Source organism: Paralichthys olivaceus, chromosome 10 (genome assembly GCF_024713975.1).
Source record: "Paralichthys olivaceus isolate ysfri-2021 chromosome 10, ASM2471397v2, whole genome shotgun sequence".
In the NCBI taxonomy this organism is placed as follows: Eukaryota; Metazoa; Chordata; class Actinopteri; order Pleuronectiformes; family Paralichthyidae; genus Paralichthys; species Paralichthys olivaceus.
Genome location: NC_091102.1, coordinates 9,155,475 through 9,175,299, shown reverse-complemented (window position 1 = coordinate 9,175,299; position 19,825 = coordinate 9,155,475). Strand labels below are relative to the sequence as shown.

The 19,825-nt window shown below is 41.8% G+C and overlaps 1 protein-coding gene across 2 annotated transcripts in view; it reads left to right on the top strand.

Annotated features, from left to right (window-relative positions):
* Positions 1–2,120: 2,120 nt before the first annotated feature.
* LOC109642650 (anosmin-1) overlaps positions 2,121–19,825 on the top strand; it is a 48,012-nt gene continuing 30,307 nt past the window's right edge. Inside the window, exons 1-3 of one of the 2 annotated variants that reach the window (XM_069532995.1) lie at positions 2,121–2,161; positions 5,635–5,688; positions 15,617–15,664. In XM_069532995.1, the coding sequence (XP_069389096.1) occupies positions 2,153–2,161; positions 5,635–5,688; positions 15,617–15,664 (111 nt within the window). In that variant the 5' untranslated portion in view covers positions 2,121–2,152. Of the gene's footprint in view, positions 2,162–5,634; positions 5,689–9,071; positions 9,342–15,616; positions 15,665–19,825 lie in introns of those variants that run through there. The other variant, XM_069532994.1, reaches the window with a different exon arrangement.

Below are 19,825 nucleotides of genomic sequence, written 5' to 3'. Positions count from 1 at the left end.
TCTGTCAAACATGCTGAAACCATATCAGCTATCTTTTTGGACTTTGCCTTTCATATATGAGGACTGCAGCAGGAGATTGTTCAGGTCATAAACATTAACAACAGGGAAAATACACTAACTCGGACCTTACCTGAAGTTTTACTACGGGCCTGGCAGGAAAAACTCTGGAGAATGTCTACAGCTACTGGCTTGGACATTTTCACACACAGCCCCTCAGTGGATGTCTGAAAGTAGCCATTTTAAATTGTTCTACAATAGAAATTACTCTGAGGCAGTTATATGTGAGAGCATATAGTGTATCTGTTAATTTGTCAATTCTCGCTGGGTTTGTTGCTTGATTATGCAATTTTTTAGATTGACATCAAAAGCTTTTCAAAATAAAGTCTTTCATTGTTTCAGTAAGGAGTTTACATTTTTTAGAAATCAAGATCAATTAGGAAAGTAATTGATTTGGCTTATATCGCAGATCTATCTTCACAAACATAGTGTGACAAAAACAGGCTGTATTATATCAAAGCTCATCTATTTGAATTTCCTGGGATTCAAGAATATGACACCTGCAGTTTATACAGCTGTCCCTGTCTTCATGCAGCTGGAGTATTCCATTTTTTTTTTCTAGAAAATAACCAATCCCATAGGATTTTAGATGTCCTGATTCTCACATCAACCCCATCACACTCTGCGTCAAACTGCCTGAGCTTATACACTCTCAGGAAACTAGAAGGAAAACATAATCTGTGATTAGCAGACGCTCGTACTGAAGTTGAGAATGATTGTGAGTGATTATTTGTAATTATTTCAATAACCACTTGCTGGAATTAACACTGTGCCTCACCCCACACATGCAACAACACTAATGTCACGTGTTTATTAACTGTATCCAGACATGTGAGGCAGTGCTTATAAAAACAGCCCAGCCCTAAAATCTGCTTCACACTATATGAGCTGCTCCTCTCTACTGTATATAAATCCTTCCCATCATTCACCTCTAATCTCTACACTCTGCCTCCTGCACTTCTATTACATGGTGTATGGTAGGAGCTTTTCCTGCCATAGAGCTGGGTCTGACCTCCTAACAAAGAACAGGTTCAATCTGCCTCCCCTCCCCCAATCTGGGGAAGCTGATGAGGGTCACATGACCTTTCTAGACAGCACTGAGGAGCAGTGGTAATATGCACGGGTGGGGGAAGGGTGCAGTGAGTCACACGACTCTTGTTGTGTCGTTATTAGGCTGGGAAGCGCGGGGAAAGCTCAGCCTGCAGCAGGGGAATGTCCAATGGGGTATCTATTCCTCATTGTGCCCTGGTGTCCACTGACATATTGGATTTAGCTCTCTAAGCCCCGCTGCTTTATTTACACTGTAAAGAGAATGGGAGTATGGGGGCTGGGCCATCACGGCCAGTCTGGAAGAAAAAGGCTTCACTATGTATGTGTGTGTGGGTGCGTGCACGTCTGAGCACGTGGCACTAGAGAGAGAAAAGGCAAGCCTTGTGTACTCACTGTACAACACCTCCCCCACTATCTCCTCCCCCTCCCCTACTGCAACCATCCACACCAACTGGAGATGCAGAAGGCTGTGGTACAGTTATGTCATAGCCCACAGGCCCAATTTTATAGACAAAGAAAAGCAGAATTCTTCTGTTTTATATGAGGAAATAAAGTATATTCAGGTGTCAACAAAGAAGAGCTGAAATGACAGAATATGAACTTGTGAGCGACGACACAAAGTGTTCATAGGCTATCTCTCTCAATGAATTACGGACATTTTCTCAAAGCATCCGTCTATTTAAAAAAACACATGCTACTATACAAGCTACGCAATTTCTTGTTTTGTCTGATGCCCCATTAACTTGTGCAATGTCTTTATGCAAGGTAACCACATGTTGGGGAAAAAGTGTCACACAAAGTGAAAAAGTGAGTGTATATTCATAAAACATTTATCAAAAATGACGTTATTTTTCCTCTTAATTAATGGCAAAGTTGTGAATAACTGCCCTGATTTACTGTTTCTATACTTGAGAATGTATACCCACCACTGTCCTCCCACCACCATAATAGAATTCCTTTGACACAACAGGGGGAGGGAGAGAGAAGGCGGGAAAAGCCAACAGTTGTCAGAGATTCAAGGGTCGAGGACAGAGGTCAAGGGTTGATGACCTGGGTATCCAGCTAAGTTGCCTTCCCTTTACTCCTCCTCCACCATAGTCAATGACTTTACAATTCTTTCTTTTTACACTGACATTTACATTTCTCATTTCAAGTTTTTAAAATCATTCAATAGCTGTAGAAGTTACACTGTTTTTATTTTCTATGCTTCAAATAAAAAGACAATAAATACACATTGTTTAAAAAGAGAATTAAAGTTTTAGAAATGGGGTTACATTTTTGAGAATATACGTATTTGCTTGACTTTTCACTATTGTCAGTTATATAAGATAAGGCTAATTGCAATAGCTATTTCAGTATCTCATTTACATTCTATATGTTGGACATTTCTAGACTTTGTGTTACAAATGCGTTGATATTGAAGCTTTATAGTCATCAACAGCACAAGTGTCCTGGGTGCTGTTGAAATGCAAATGAGTACGAATCACAAAATCTTGAGATAGTATGAGGTAATTTATGGGAAATATTCATGATGTGTAATAAATAATTTATACTAAAATCTTAATGACTCAAGGTTCTTATAGTGAAGCCATATGTGCCAAGAAAAAGCTAAACATAAAACATTTCATTTTTAGAAAACAACATTTTGTTTAGCTTACATTACTATTTACCTATTGTGTTTCTGTAAGTGAGTGTTGAGCTCACTTAAAATAGAAACCCGGCTGGTTAGTTTTCCTTAAAATACAGGGCGAGGTTAGCTTTTAGCCTACAACCCTGAGGGCGTTTTAACATTCCTACTGTATGATATCCAGCCAGGAGAGTCTCATAGGGGCTGCAATCGCCTAGTGACACACATTGTTCGCTTAAAGAGGCTGGGGGATGGACATGTCTACTGTGCAGGGGGCTCACAGCCTCCTGCTTTGTCATAGCAACATAACGCTGTGTAATGGGCCTCAACTCAGCTACACGCAGCATTATTATTGTGACATGTCGCTTCACATAATCACTATCCAGTTTTCAGGCATTTCAACAGGGCTGTCGTGGGTTGTTGTTGTTACTCGTGAAAAATTAATGATGATGACGGAGGAAAAAAAGAGATGTGTGGAGATAACATGTGGCTGAGAGTGATGGGGTTGTGTAACAGGCAGGAAAGAACAAACTCGGTTATCACACATCAGGATGAAAGTCATTGGTATGGAGATGTCAAGCACCTCATGATCTGATTTGTGAAATAAAAATGATTCAGGAAGCATTTCCCATCTGGTAACATTTCCCTACCAAATGAGGTTATAAAACACCAGTGCATCCTGCTACTCTGTGGGTCTGTGTGTGTGTTGAAAACATTTTAATGTCAGTGTACGTGGATGTATGTGTGTGTGTGTAGAATTTTTTTTAATGTGTTAGTGTAGTGTGTGTGTGTGTGTGTATGTTTGAAACAGAAAATGAGAGACTACATTGAATTTCAAAAACTGTTCTCTTCTCCCATCATATCTGATAATTGTTTGCCTGAAACAAGGGAACAAAATCCCCCCTTATAAATTCTCTTTTGTCGGATATTAATGCTGGATCATCTCATGGAAAAAATTGTGAGAGACAGACAGAGAGAAAGAGAAATAAAAAGAGAGTGGGAGGGGAGGGTTTCAAAACACTTGTCTGGACCTGAAATGTATCTGTGGACACATTGCCATCTAGTGGTATAAAGTAAGAACAATACATATTCATAAACACTGGGTTCCCCCCTTACATGTTTTCTGCCTTCATACTAAGACTACATGGGTTTAGATCACTGCCGTCTCAAAACTGTTCTCCTCTTTGTGCATTTATCATATCCAATCTGAAAATTAACACAAGCCCACTTCATAAAAAGGTGCAGTTATTATCATTCGCTCTCTAACGGCCACTGAGGGACACTGAGGTGTCAGTCAACCAACACTGTCCAAACTGAGACCCAAATATTACTTTATCTCCGGGTGGGTGGTTTGTATGTGAATAACTGGACTGTCATTCGCACAACGCTGCATTGTTTTGGGTTGTCGTAAAGTGGGGGGGATTTCTCGCAGGCATCTATTTAGAAGTCCTCCAAGCCAAGTAGGTTTTTCCAACCGCATACACAAGGCAAATATTTTCACAGGGAATGTTAGAAACCAGGAGTGAATAGGCTCGGAATTATGAATAGACACAAGAGGGACTGTATAGCTGAAGGTTTTTTTTAATCAGTGAGACAGAAACACATTTTCCACACGGTATGTTTTATTAGCCTCATGGTTCACCTGAAAGCATATCTCTGTCCGGCATCACAGACATAAAAGTATAACTCAAAATAACAGAGAAACATCAAGTAATTGACCTAATCAAAGGTGATGCATGGATTACACGTCCAAAAGAAAGCGTACCATCAAATCAATATTGGCCTCGCTCTCATTTGCAAGTGATGCACACCACATTTCACATAAATGATTTTCCCTGCGGTGTGGTTTACATATCAATACTAATGGATTGGAATAATTAACTTTTCGTGCATAAAAACCAGCTCCAGTTAAAATGACAAACTCACTGAACCCAATAGTCTACATTCATTGAAACTGTCAAAATACGTTTATTGATTCGGTAAAAGGAAGAAAAAAGAATCAATAAACAAACCAAATTGTTAAAAATAGATTTTTTTGCTTCGATACTTCAGTAAGAAAAGTGATATCCTCTCTTACCTTGGCATGTGATGAAAGGTGCAGGTATTGACTTTGGGCGAGGCTTCATTGTTTTCTTCCTTGGTGGATGATGTGGCTGAGGATAACTGTTACAGTCGATGTCATTGTGGTAGCCATGCATGCTCTTAGAAACAGACGTCATGTTTTTGTTTAGAGTTGGTTGCCGATTTGCCCCAAGCCGTTTGATCATGATTTTGTTTCACATTAAGTCATAGTCTGTACAAGTGGTGATGATAATATCAGCTGTGGTGAAATTATAGAGTAACAGTTTCTCTTGTCATCATGGGAGGTCTGTGAACTTGCTGTCTCCTTTATTGGTTTTGTTGAAGACCATCCCCTGGAAATTGTGGCACCATATGTGCAGCACATTAGTAATGATATTATATGTGATTTTTCTTATAAAGCCCAACAGTTATAGATTTATGGTGGCTAATGCCTTTCCAGATAATACTGATTAAAACATTTCCAATACAATTTATCAAACTGTTATGATAAAACAATGTAGTTGAGACTTGAAACATAAACTTTATTATAAATAACTATTAATAAAAAATAAAACACATCCAACCAAATATAGAGCTTGAATCAAGAAAATAAATATAATGTCTTTTCTGCATTGTTTACTGTGTCAAATAAAAGTTTTAATATCAGTAAACATAAACAGCGGTACAGCGTTGGTCAGGTTCTACTTGCTTCAGATCCACTTTTTAAATCATTGATACAAAATCGAGAACTCCTGCACGTTTGATCTTTATTTTCAAAATAATTTGTGTTTGAACGCTGCCTTCATCTTCCTGGACTAATTTTGTCTTTTGTTTGCAAGTGTTCACAGCAGAAGACAGTAATCCACTCTGATCCCTGTGGCTGCTCATCAAAGGTGAGAACAATGCGTCCACCTGCACCTTAAAGCATCAAAAGACACTGGAGTGTTTGATCGGCATTGCACATTCTTCCTCAGGAGCATGCAGGCAGGGTGAACTGATACTGGTGGGTTATCTGTTCAGATGCCTTTTGTCAGATCACGTGACAGAAACTCATATCTCTACAGCGGTGAGAGCAGCGGGTTGTGAGGTGAGGGGAGGTGACTGAAGTTTAAAAAGACAGTTTTAGGGTTTAAATGTTTGTCGTTGTCTGTAACTTCTCAGCAATATACTCAAACTCAAACACATGAGGTTATGTAGACTGGGTGCACCTTGCAGGATGAAACCTGCATGGCATCAAATATTCCGCCATGTGCATGTTTTATTGCCTCTTGAGCCAGTTTCTCCACGTGAAGGCTTATTTATATATGTAAACACATGTTTCCAATGGAGACTCATTGTAAACATAGGTGTGGATTAACGCCGTGACGTGACTTAGAGATAAAAAACCCAGTCAGACAATTGCCCTCCTCCGATAGCTTTACAGTCTGAGTTCACCATTAGGCCTTTCCCAGTCAATGAAAGCATGGTGTTGGAGGGATACGTGTCCCACAGGCTGCAGGAGACATCAGGACCGCACACAGACAGTGTGTTTCCTTCACTGCACACTATAAATCCCCCCCGACACACACCGTGCACACACCCCCCCCCACACACACCACACATGGCTGTAATAAGCCAACAAATTAAGTCATTATACTGTTTTTAAGGTACACAGACATCCGCGTTTAAATATTTTAAGAGTAGCAAGGGATCTCTCACCCGAGCTACACTGTGTGTCTGAGACCACCAGGGAAATGAACGCAAATCCATCTTATCATTAGAAAGCTGTGAGATGATTTGCATGATACATATAGTCATACTTTTACAGAACTATACCAGGAACATGCTCTCATTACTGTGGTCTGCTTCCTCCCGCTGAACAGAATAATGGAGTTTTTATGAATGATGTGGGAGTTTGTGTGTGATGGGGATATTTCCGGGTTAATTTCATGATCCCCATCACTGCTGTATAGAACATGTTTGGTGTTCAGGATGTGCTAATATGGGCATGTTACCATTTCACTGGTGAGGCACAGGTCAAGCTATTTGGCGTGATGTGTAATTTGCCCACGGCAAGATGGCGACTCAAGCCAAATCTAATGATGGCGTGTAAGTGTGCGTGCTCACTCTGAATGCAGTTTAAGAGCAACACCTATTAAACTCCATTATGCTGCTGCTGTAATGGGGTTCAGGGAAGTACTCCATGAGCTGACAAAGGCAGGAGTGTCTTGTAAACCCTGGAGGGAACTCACTAATTAAATGCTCACTCCTAAACCCTAACAATGAGGATTTCAAGCTTTTCCTACATGTCATATTTCTCCACACCTGAGGCAACAGATTGATGCCAGAAGCTGGGAGTCCATCTTGAGGAATTTAGTCAGGATGGTTTTAATAGTTTTCCATGTAGAATTGTTTTTCCAAGCTACTGTTAAACTGGGAGGCAAGCACTGAAGGCAGAGGGCTTCCCTGGGATGCTGGCAAGTTCCACTGTGGCCATATGTGAGGGCTTCGCACAGAAAAACCTGTTTGCTCCACATTTTTGATGAGTTATGTCATCGGTGGATGGAAGTGGATCCACACTCTTCTGCGTGCTTTAGAAATGTGCTGTTTTCTTTTACATGATGCATGTAATGGTTTTTGTGCAACAACAAGAACTTGAAAATGATGAAGGAATAGCAAATAACATGCACAATACAGCTCTGCAAACATAACCCTGTCATCAGGGTTACGACAGCATTTCAGATTACCTTGAGACCAAACTGAAGGTTTCAAGTTTAAAAGACATGGGCACGTAGGAGGCAGGGAGGGAAGTAATGAAAGACACTATTAAGTTTCATTTATGGCAAATGCAGGATCCAGTATCAGTGGAGCTTCTATAATAATAATGATAATAACAATAATATTACTTTATTTCTATAGCATTTATCTAAACTAAAAAGTTTTCAAAGTTCATTAGAAATACAACAAAAAAAGGGCAAAAACAAGACTAAAAAATAAGAAAGATAGACATAAAGTTAAGTAGTGCAAACACAAAAAAAAAGGCTAGTTTAACCCAAGGACTAAAAGTCGTTATCGCGACCTCTGCTGCTTCATTTGCATATTGTTGTTTTTATTCCTCACAAGTGAATCTCCAAATAATAAAGATCCCCACTTGAAATTCTGAATTGCTGAAGAATGTCATTAACTGCAGCGTGTTTAAATCAAATCATGTACTGGTTATACATGTGGTGGAATCTGAAACTGCAATAACTTAGCTCTGAGAATAAAGTCTAAATTCACGATAACACTGGACCCAGTGGTAAAACCCTGTACGATAACACACTAGCACACAGGTGGGACAAAATATCTAGGCGGTGAAACGTCGTTGTCCTGACTCGTAACATATAACTATCAATATGCTGGCATGAAATATCGATATTTAGTTTTGTGTATATATATATATATATATATATATATATATATATATATATATATATACATAGTTTTGACTTTTGCCAGTTTATGGCTAGTTCACATTAGAATGATGGCACATGTGGACACTGACAAGTTACAGTGTGTTTGTTAAAGTGTAAGCTAAGATTTTATTTAGTGTTTTGTAAATTTGTTTCATCTCGGCTTGCGTCACACTCTGAACCTGGCACCAAATCCTGCACCTATTGATGGGCATTTTGAATTCTACTTCAGCTAGACAGATGTTGTGATGTATCGTTATATGATTGTCTTGCTATATATCAATTATCACAGAATCTCTGTATCATGATATTATCGTTATTGTGGGCCGCGTATCGCATCGTGAGCTGCGCCGCTGGAATGAGCGTGCGTATAAATGCATCAACCAATAGTCTGTTTCTATTTGTCCTTCAACCCAGTTCTATAACACTGATGATATCACAGTCTGTGATTACAATGATTTCCATTCATGCAGCCTCTTCTTCAGTTAGACAGACATTGTGATGTATCATCATATGATTGTCTTGCAATATATAGATTATCACAACATCGCGATATTATCGTTATCGCATCATTAGCTAACCTGCTGCAATGAGCTTGCATGTAAATGCATCAACCAACAGTCTATTTCAATTCATCCTTCAAGCCATTTCTTTACCAGCAGTGATGATATTACAGTCTGTGATTACAATGATTTCATTCATGCAGCCTCTTCTTGCTTCATGCATCGCTCAGCTGGACTCTGCTGCAGCGCTTCTACCTGCGTCTGTCAGTCACCGCGGCAGCGTCCAATCACGGGCCGGCATGAGCCCCTCTTGACTCCTCCCCCGGCGTATAATTGAAGTTTCTTTAGTTTCTCCGGCGGAGCCCCGCGCGCAGTAGTGTCCGACCCGTGGAGGGATTAAAACACGCGAACGGCGGGACCATGTTTTGCAGGAGCCTGAACGCGTGCGTGGCCCTGTGCGTGTGGATTACTGCACTGACTAGCCCCGGGAGCGTGTGCGCGAGGAAGCAGGACGACTCCTTCTTCACCGGCAGCGTTTACCGAGCGAGATGCGCCTCGAGGTGCCTGAGTCTGCACATCACCCGCATCTCCGCCTTCTTCAAGCACTCCCAGGTACGAGCATGTGGCCACAGAGACACGCACTGTAACCCTGCTGATGTGATGTGTTCCATGCGTAAATAAAACAACAAAACATGCTGCCAGTCGATGCTCAGCTCCACAAACACAGAGAGTCAAACCTGTTCCTCCTGAGCCCATCGTGAGGGAGCAGGTCACTAATGCTGCTGGAACACTTTCTTAGGTGCGTTTTTCTGTCAGGGATCAAAATGAAACACCGGTTGCAGATGTGAGCATCTGTATGAAGATGTGAGTGGCAAGCAAACTTGCCACATATGTGTATATCCATAGAAATAGGCTAAATGGATATATAAAGATAGATATATATCTATATATATATATATAGAGAGAGAGAGAGATCTTATTATCTAATTAACACTGCAGTATTTCTGTGACTATAAAGGATTGGACACAGTTTCCATGCATTACACTGAGACTATTGAACAGTTTCTATCTACACCAATGTGATGGAGTTAACTTCTGTCATATGTCTCCGTTGCTCACTTCTCTTCAAGGTGTCTCTCATTGAATTTTACACTCCTCACTCAGCAGCTCGTTAGAAGCTGCTATAAATGAGCTTTTATTCTTTGGATGATTTGCTGCGTGTGGTGTCAGAAGTTGTTTTTCACCCTCCACTGGACACACTGTTCTCTCCCAGGACTCCAGAGAAAATGGGGACTGGTCACTGGTCCTTCTCCTCTTTTGCTTTTTCTTTTTTTAGTCTTTTTTTTCTACCAGCTATCTATGTACTGACTGCCTTTTGTCCTCCACCTCATTTGCATTTGCAAGGCTCCTCTTTCTTAAGGTGCATTAATGAATCCCTAATTGTCAGGAAACACTGTGGAGCAAGGTGAATTTGTAATTAAGTCTGATGAATGTACACAGCACATTTCTTGTTTTTCCTTTGTCCCCAATTAACTTTACTTTGAAAGCACTTATTGATCTAGTGCGTCCATGGAACACAGGGACCCACCGCGGTCAATTCTTGCAATTTTATTTAGGGATAATACACAGTGTGTGAGGGATGAATACAGTTAACTGTAATTAACATCCCAGTGGGAGAGAAAACTAGATGTGCTGTGATGGCACAGATGGAAACTGGTGTTTCTTAAAGCTCAACTTGGCAGGTAGTGTTTGGGATTTATTTTGAAAAGATTTCAAGAATATATCAATGCCCTGGGTTGCAATGTTGGGGAATTAGATTAGTCACCGACTGACTGAGATGTGGAGTAAGTGATGGAAGTCTTGAGTCTAATGAAGGGCTAATAGTCGATATAATTGGCTGCAGAGCCTCGGGGTCTGAGGTGGTCTTGTGGGGAAAATGAGCGGGGGGTATTTGTCTAAAGAGAGGGGCATTTTTCTGGTAAGTGATAAGCAAGGTCGCTCAAGCTTGTGGGTCTAAGAATAGAAGGCAATGGGTGATAATCTGCTGGGGCTATCTTATGCACCATGCTCTCAACAGCCCTTTCAAGTGAAAATGGGGGGTCTGGTCAGCTGCAAAAACATATGGCTCTCCTTCCCCCCCACCCCTGCCCTCTACCCCCTGGCCCTGCCAATAAATGCCAGCATCCCACCTCATAGGCATGCAGGGGATGCTCCCGACGCTGCTCCGCGGAGGTCACCTTCCTGCTAAATGCTGGCTCCTCCACTCATGCTAAATGTGATGAGCTCTAATGTAATGTTGCTACCAGAGCGGCGCATGCTCAGTCCCCACAGCCCTACAGGTGGATCCGCCACCTCTGCCAGATCTCATTACAGCGAGGGGGGCTGGCAGGCAACCGCCAAGCTCCACTCCAGTGATTGAGACGACAGACCTTTTAATTCTGCTTGGACATCCTTAAGGGGACATTTAATACTCTATAGGGAAACTGAGACACACAACACTTTCCTCTTTAATGGAAGTGAAATGACCGGGCTGCATGTCAAAGCTGTGAATTTTTCCTACTGGTTTTCAATATTTCACTTTATCTACTCAATATCTAGTGTAATCTAGTAATCTATATTACCACTACCCGTGTTGGTCATGGTATAAGAGCTGATAACACATTTTGCAGCTGGAATTCAAAGCTCTGTTTTTCATATCAGGCTCTAATTTGATCACTGTGTGAATACTGGAGTGATACTCGGAGGATTTAGCACTTGCAGATGTTACGGACACCCACGCGTCTTTCCTTATTTTTATTTGTCTGAATCAGAGGACAAATCAGAGACTTTGTTTTAATTGTTGCAATTATGAATTAGTATGAAATGGAAACAAGGGTTGGAGACGGGGACTTGGGAAACACATGGGTAGTCCGTTGGTTGTCAGATTTACAGCTCCTCTGGATTTATTGATGTAATAGTATTTCCAAATACAGATTTATTGACATTTTACACCACTTTTGGGGAACTTGTCACACTAGTATAATAGACAGAGGGGAACACCCAACCATAAATATTAGCCTCGGACACTCAACAATATTAAGAGCGAGCTGGGAGCGCCGTGCAATTATGTATTCTGAAAGCATCAGCCTTGTAGTGGATTATTTATGTGTGGGACCCACAAAGCCAAAAGCAAGGTGTGTCCATGAGGTCTTGTTATTACGTTCAAGGCAATAAAAATCTAACGTTTTAAATTCAGTCATTCATTTCTAATGTGCTGCATCGTAAAACCTAAGCATCTTACTTGAGAGATTTGTGTTGCAGGCGAAGGGAAAAAAAAACATTGGAAAGTAGTTTTTCCGTGTCTCCCTTGTTTTCGCCTTTTGATATTAAATAACCCGTGGTGGAATCAAGCCTCAGCCAGTGCGTGTCTCATGTGTGGAGTTTTTCATTAGTGAAGACAGCGGATGAATAGGGGTCTATGTAGCTTGGCCTTACCTCTCTGTAAACGCTCGACGTGACAGTCCCGTGTGTAAATCTCAGCCCCCAGTGCTGCTACACCCTCTCGGCTACCTCATTTGACAAACAGCCCTCATTCCTTAGTGGAGACAAGTTTACACCAGTGTTGTTTTGGATTTCTGCAAACCCCTCTTTTATGTTAACGTTGGATGTGCGCTGAGCTCATTAGCTCATTTTCAGAGCCCCTGTCAAATAATTCATATAAAGTGAATAATTGATGAGCACAATGACCACAAACCCTCAAACCCACTCCAGTCAAAGCCTAAATCTTGAGGCCCTTTATTTCAGTGCTGCATGTGCCCTGGAGGTAAGGTTATTTTGGTGTTGCCCAAGGATCCCTGAGCCATCAAAGGACACACAGAGACACCAGTCTGTCCTTTTGAAGTCCTGTCTCCTGTTAACCTGGCCAGAAATGTACAAGGTCTTACAGCATTTTCCAGTTGTCATATTGTAAAACAAATAGGTGGGATTAGGTAGAACTCACAAACACTTCAGCAATGTAAACTGAGATCCATTTAATCCATAGGAGAGAGAGAGACACCCAGGAAGCGAAAGATTTCCATTTACAAAAGGTGGAACTCTATCCTCACAGATAAAAGGGGTTTTGTCCATGTTCTCCTCAGTTGTCTAGACAATACAACACGCCCCTGGCCACCTGTTCCGACTTTTCAGCTGACAACAACCGAAATGTACCTCCTGTGATAAATCTCCTGTTTACACAACTCCACCGGTGTCACTAACAAAGCAGTGGGTCGGCCACGCATTCATTCGCAGAGACCACTGTCTGAGGCCTCCCCTCCTCGACCCCAGCCACACAGGAGGATATCTGGAAAGTATTCACTCACCGGAGTCCTTGACAGTCCTCAGCACTGCATAATGTTCAGACTGCAGAGGAATGTCATGGTGAGTCAGAGGGATGAAGTCCTGACCTATAATTATTCCCCCGTTGGTCCCTGACATGGTGGGGTCAGGCTTGGACAGCTGGGGCAACATCCTGCTGAGCTTCTCTGCTACATGGATGCTGTCACACAGCAAAATTAGCCCCTCTGTGGATCGGGCCCTGTCGCCGCTGATGGATGGGCGAAGAGAGGTGTCAAAAACCGGATTGATGATTTAGGACATGGTCTTGAGTTGTGGCAATCTGTGTAAATTATCCCAAGGTATTGACTGCAGGTGCAGATGTCAAGCCTTTATTTATGGGGTGTCACAAACGGGTTTTTTTCGCTTGGTTGTATTGATCATTTATCATAAGTTACTGAACTCTACAAGGATTTTAATCATGTGATACAGCACGGAATGATGTACTAGTGAGTAATAATTCATATTTTAATCAGTGTGCATGCAGCCAAAGAGAGGGAAGGTGTTGTATTTCACACCAAAAGGACAGAAAAACCTGCTGATGCACACACAACTCCACAGGAAAGTTGCTTCTCAGTTCCACTTCATTTGTTCATAAAATGAAACAACTATTTCTAGTCTCCATAGCAACTTGTATATTTTTCATCCTTATCTGCAGTTTTTTAGCAAAAGGGATTCTCTGAAGACATGACCATACAATCACGGATTGCTTTGAAGCCATTTGACCATTATCCTTGACACTAAAAGCACAGCACTTACTGGTACTGGATGTCAAATTAAACCCTTTAATGATAAGTTCTCTCCTAAGGTCTCATGGGAAATTTCTTCTGGATTACATTGTGGGAAAAAGGCTTTGAACTTGACATTGAACTTAAACAGACTTTTATTTTTTTTGCCTGCAGACCCCAAAAGTTTGGCCGTATCCTACAGCTTCACAGCTTTCATATAGAAGCACTGAAAATATCCAAAATAGTGAAACTCAGATCTAAGCCACCGACTGGAATGGATTCCTTTAATGTCGCTCTAACTTCAAGAGCCTCTGCTGAGAATATTTGCATTTGTTGTCACAGTTGTCAGCTGTGGTGGTAAACCCACCCGACCAGTTGCCCTCCACTGTACCCAACGTTTTCACTTCTTTTGGCTCATTGTTTTGGTTTTACAACACTCAGTCATATTGTTTTGGTTCCCTTCCACTGCTGTCATGCATAAAGTGGTTAAAACCCAGACTCCAAACGAATGCTAATGTGCTCTGCACGTCTTCAGGGTGTGTCAGTACGTGTGATCCTACAGATGTTTCAGACGTGAACTCTAGAAAATGTACGCAAAATGTTCATTTACATATCAAGAAGAGATTGTCTGGGTCAGATTAATTTATAATAAGAAAACTTCAGAATATTCAAGCGAGGGATGAAAGGTGCCTGGGTAGAGTACGCAGAAGGAGGACATGACATATAAATTCCGATCAAGTCTCTTTACAAGTTTATATTTTTGTCACTGTTTTCTGCAATATGATACCTCTTTTTCATCCTCAGATATTTTTTTTCTTCCATTTATGCATCTGCCGCTTGTTAGAAACGCCATCAACACGTCCACTCACTCACTGAGAATTTTCCGGACATTTTCCAGCTGTATTCTCACATGGGCCCACACAGACATCTTTACAAGAGGACTGGCAGGAAAAGTTCCCAAAAATGTCTGGAGCAACTGACTCAGAGGCTTGTGTTCTCCCCCCCAGAGAATGTCCCCATCTTCAATACACATCTGAAAGCAGCTTATTTCCTGCAAGTGGCCAAAAAATTGTTAATATTGTACGTTTCAAACCTTGACCTAACTGCCCCCATTTTCTGATATGCAGCACATTTAAACATTCTGCCTCCTTAATGTCGATAAGCTGCTCATTCACTCTGCGGTACTTGCCATCCAATTTGTTTGCAGAGAGTGACAACATAATGATGACAATAATTCTTCGCCCTGATGGATTTCAGGAAATGCCCACTTGCAACGAGCCATTTACTGGTCCTTCGCTGGACCATTCCATATTTACACATAGACGACTTTTAAAAACACGGTGTTATTAGGGCCAAATGTGTGCCTCTTTGGAGTGACGAAGGTGGCACTTCCATGGCAATTAGAGGAAATTGGTGGTATCTGTGGTCTACACAGGAGTGCTGACATCAGTTCCCACCTTTAATGACCTCAGGGACGTCTGTTGAGAGATCAAACAGGTCCTCAGAAAAGCAGAGGTCACCACGCTCTGCTGAAACTGACCAGAGGTTTGCCCCAGCCCCGGTGCTGCTGACCCCACTTTCCTGCTTAGGTTACATGCACTCAGCAAGTTAAGCTGACTCTAAGGTCCGTCTTTGAAATTTGTCTCCTGTTAGCGTTATTGTTAATCAAAAAGGCAGTGACTTTAGGAAAGTATTGAGATGGGAGGGGAGGAGGTGAAAGCTACATGTTCGTGTGATGAATTGCAAACGTATTTTTCAACAATATCTCTGATGATTGATTGTATTTCTTTTTCTTTTCTCCTACAGAATAATGGATCCTTGGTGTGGTGCCAGAATCACAAGCAGTGCTCCAAGGTAGTGTGGTTTCACTTCTTTCATGAATGAGACTCATGCCACATACGTGCCTCATTATTACAGGATAATACAACATAAAGAGTATGAGTCACGACAGGACTAGTTTTGTCATGCCTGCAGGAATCACTTTGAGAGCAGTATTGACATAGACTACACTGAGAAAAACTCTTTTCTCCTCAGTTCAGTCCTAACTTAGTTTCTATTCTGGTTCTTAATCATTTTCTCCTGTTAATGCTTATAATTAAACACAGTCAAGAAGATCTAAGGAGGACATGTGCCTGTGAATTTATGAAAGCGCAGCATGACTGTTTGTCATAGACTTGTCATTTTGAATTTTAGCTGGATGCGTTGTGGAACGCCTCCCGCTGCGCTTGTTTGTGATTCGTGCTCTGTCCCATAGAAGGGCGATACAGAGCTGGTGTTGACAGCCCTTCTGAAAAGACAGTGCTGACATGTTCCGTCAGACTCTCCTGGAGCTGTTGACAAGGCCCTCGGAGATGTTCAGTATGGACTGTAGACAGAGAACGCTATGGAGCTGAAATAAGCGGGGTGATAGGCCAGTAGAGCCCGGTCCCAGTAGCCATGTGAACAATGCTCTCCTTAGCTGTCAGAGGCTCTCAACCCCTCACTAACACACTGTGGAACCAGGATTCAATGTTGTTAGCCAGTGAGGACTTATAATAGGACATATACAACTAATATCCACATGGCGACAGGTCAGTGTCTTGTTGTTTTTTGTCTTTATGCCATCAACATCTGCTAAAATAAAATACAGGAAGTAATAATAATAATATTCTAGGGGTGTGCACAAAAAGTACAGTTCTGTTTTGAGCTCATGGTTGGTTGTGTTTCCAGCATAGTGAATCTAACAAATACAAAACACTTAATCACTACTTGCACTTAAAGTATGTTATACTATATATACTATACTGGCTGCAATCTACTAAAAAAGTAGATTTTAAAAAAGTAAATAAAAAAATGAATTCAATTCATTCAAGGCTCAGTTACTTTCATCTTAGTAAAAGATCCATTTGTTTTTAGGGTGTGGATACACAACCTGTGGCTGGGTTCATAGAAAACCTTTTTCTTTCAGGTTTGGTCATGTGGGCTCGGCTTTCTACTGGATTTTTTGAACACTGTTCAGGGGACAACTGGATTCTAGTCGGGTTTGGACAAAAATACAGAATGCCTGTTGGGTTCAGGCCGGGCTTTGTTAGTTGTCTCTTGGGCTTGGTCGGGTTTCGGACAGAGAATTGTGGCCTGAGCCGCACTCTATTTGTCATTGCTTTGTCCTGGTCTAAATTGTTAGAAGATGCTGCCTAAATACCATCCAGGAGCTGGGTTTTCACTGCATTTAGTTTCGAATTGAGATTTGCACACACAAAGTTCCGTACATGCATTCACACGCTGAACCGAAAGTCCCATACAGAAAATATATGGTACAAATACACGTAACTTTACACCCCCTATAGTACTGTTCTCAACAAAGTGCTATACAAGGAAGAAATTATAAAATGAGGACTAAACAATGGAACATCAGCAGGGAAAAAGTCAGTTATCGCACAGGTGATGATGAATTAGATGTAATCCCTTCTTATATTTATTGACTTTTCTCAAAAGTCCACAGATGGTGTAATTACTGGGGAATGCACGCTGAGAATTTGGGCAAATCACACTATTGTAGTGATGGTGATTAATTTGAAATTCAGGAAAATGCATAGTGGTTGCATTTTTTAAAAAAATGCACTGCTTACTTAACATGGCCTCACAATAGGTGTACTTATTAATCACAATCAGTGTCCAGTATCAACTGCCTTGCAAAGTAACTCTTTCTTTTTTCGAATTTCAAATCGTTTCCTTGGCTATTTGCATTTGCCCTAGATACAACAGAGCTATTGTACTTTGTGCTTGCATGTGCAAATGCACAATCAATGAATGAGAGCTAAACTCTTAAAGTTGTGCACCATGAAGTTGAAGGCAAGCTCAAGATTGTCTGAGTGTCTCTCAAACAAAATATGAGCTATAAAAACATCTTTCCCAACATTTTCTATGAATCTGTATCTGTCAATGTTAGTGTAAAGACTCTCAGGAAGGCAAACCTCCTTTGTTTTCACCATGATGCTGTGAAACCTCCTTTCCACTGTGATGGCCAACATCGACTCTTGGCTCTACTCGCCCCCCCCTGTCATTCGGCAGAGTTTTATGTTTGAATAAGGCTTTCGCTGGCTGTGAGTCTGAGCACAGCATACTGTTTTCATAATCAACCAGCTAACGTTGCTGAAATTCAAATGTCCAAAAACCTCTTTAATGGGCTTCTTGTTCTCTCTGCTATAACAAGCATGTCACTGCGCACTTCTTTATCCGACTTGCAGCCTGTAAATAAATGAGGCTGGATTTGATGTCAGGAATAATGACATGCCTGTGCTGCTGCTTCGCTCTTGCTATTCTGCCATTACAAATGTAGTTTCAAGGGCTCTCTGAATTTAATGAATTTGATTGTGTCCCAGGTTTTGGTTCAGCCACTCAGGATGCAGAGCAGCGCACCATGTCGAGGCTTAATTTGAAGCCAGAAGTCAATATTTTGGTAGCAAACATCACCACACTTCACATTCACATCAGTTGCTCGAGTGCAAACTTAGGGCCTGTGTGTAGTGTGTCAAAACACAGCGCTATTGTGCTCTGCTCGGACAATTGTACCAAATGGGCCCATGGTGTACAGTGGTTCCCTGTGAATAGTCTCCACAGCCACTGATTAGCCTCTTCACTTCATGAACAGCACACAGTCAAACAGAGAGACAAAGGCAGCGGCTCCCGGGGAGTGCATTAGGGCAGAAGGGCCTGTCCACCCAATGCTCCATTTAAGGGCCACTGAGAGCTGGAGAGAATGTGTGGTGGGGGGCTGCCTAATAATTTAGACAAAGATGCTGTGACCCCGTCCATCTGTCCTGCGTTTTTAGGAAATCAAAGCCCCCTGTTTTCATTTGTGATGAGAAAGTCACGCTGGTCATTTCGTATGCGGTGTCCAGAGTCGGCCCCACTCTCTGTGTCCCCTATTGTCATGGTAATTAACCTGCCTGCCCTCGTTCCAGCACAGAGCAGAGCGAGGTGGCATTTTGAGAGCCAGGGAGTCATTATCATCCCATAACACTGGACCTGCAGACTAACTCCATTCAGCAGGGAGACGCCGGGAGACCAGACAGCACTCATTTCTATGAACTATTGTCATTTTGTCTCCCATACTGTTAGGTGCTCCCCTCTCGAGAAGCTTGGACGTGTTCCATGAAAGTTTTTAATAAAACTCCAGGGTGTTCTCTCTTTTTTTCTGCCGGTGCAAAGAAAATAGATTTGGTGCATATATGCATGGTGGAGCTTGCAGAAGCAGCCAAAGGTCTTTCCACATTCAGAGCAGGGCTGATATTTAGCAGGGTTCACTTTCCCCAGGGGTGTGATCCAAGCTCCAAATCAAATGCTGGGCTTGACTAGAGGCAGCGAAATGCCAGCCTGCAACAAAGCGGTGCACTTCATTACTCTAAACTTCTCTCGGGGAAGGAAAAGAAGGACATGTACATAGTGCCTGAGTAGTTGGGCCTGTGGTGAGTCACTGGAAGGTGCCCATCACTTATAATTTCCGAGGAAGAATGTGTAATATTTTTCTTGTAAACACAGCGAATTCCCTGGACCTTTCTCAAAAATCAGTGCACTTTTTCCTCCACTGAGACGGATCTCTATGAATCTGACGATCTCACTGTGAAAAGGTGACTTTACTTAGCAGCACATGTTTGAAATGGAACATCTTTTGGAAACGAGATGTTGGTTTTATGTTTCGTCTGAACCTGCTGAGCAATTTATTTATCGAGAGTGTGTGCAGCTTCATTTCCTCTCTGTAAAGCAACATTGTCTGGATGTCTTTCATAGATCTCTCACATGTCCCAGGTGGCTCTTTTGAGTGCTGTCTCCTACCAATCACACCCCGAGCTGCACATACCAGCACAAGAATAAGAAGTGTTTGCTCTTTTTTTTGGATTCCATGTGCCTTCGTCTTCACATGTTGGAAGCTTTGGAGGGGTTTTTCTTTTTCTTTTTTTTTCCTGAATAACAATCGCAGGAATGCTACTATGTCTCATTCAAAGCCCACTGTCAACCTCCCCCCACATCACACCA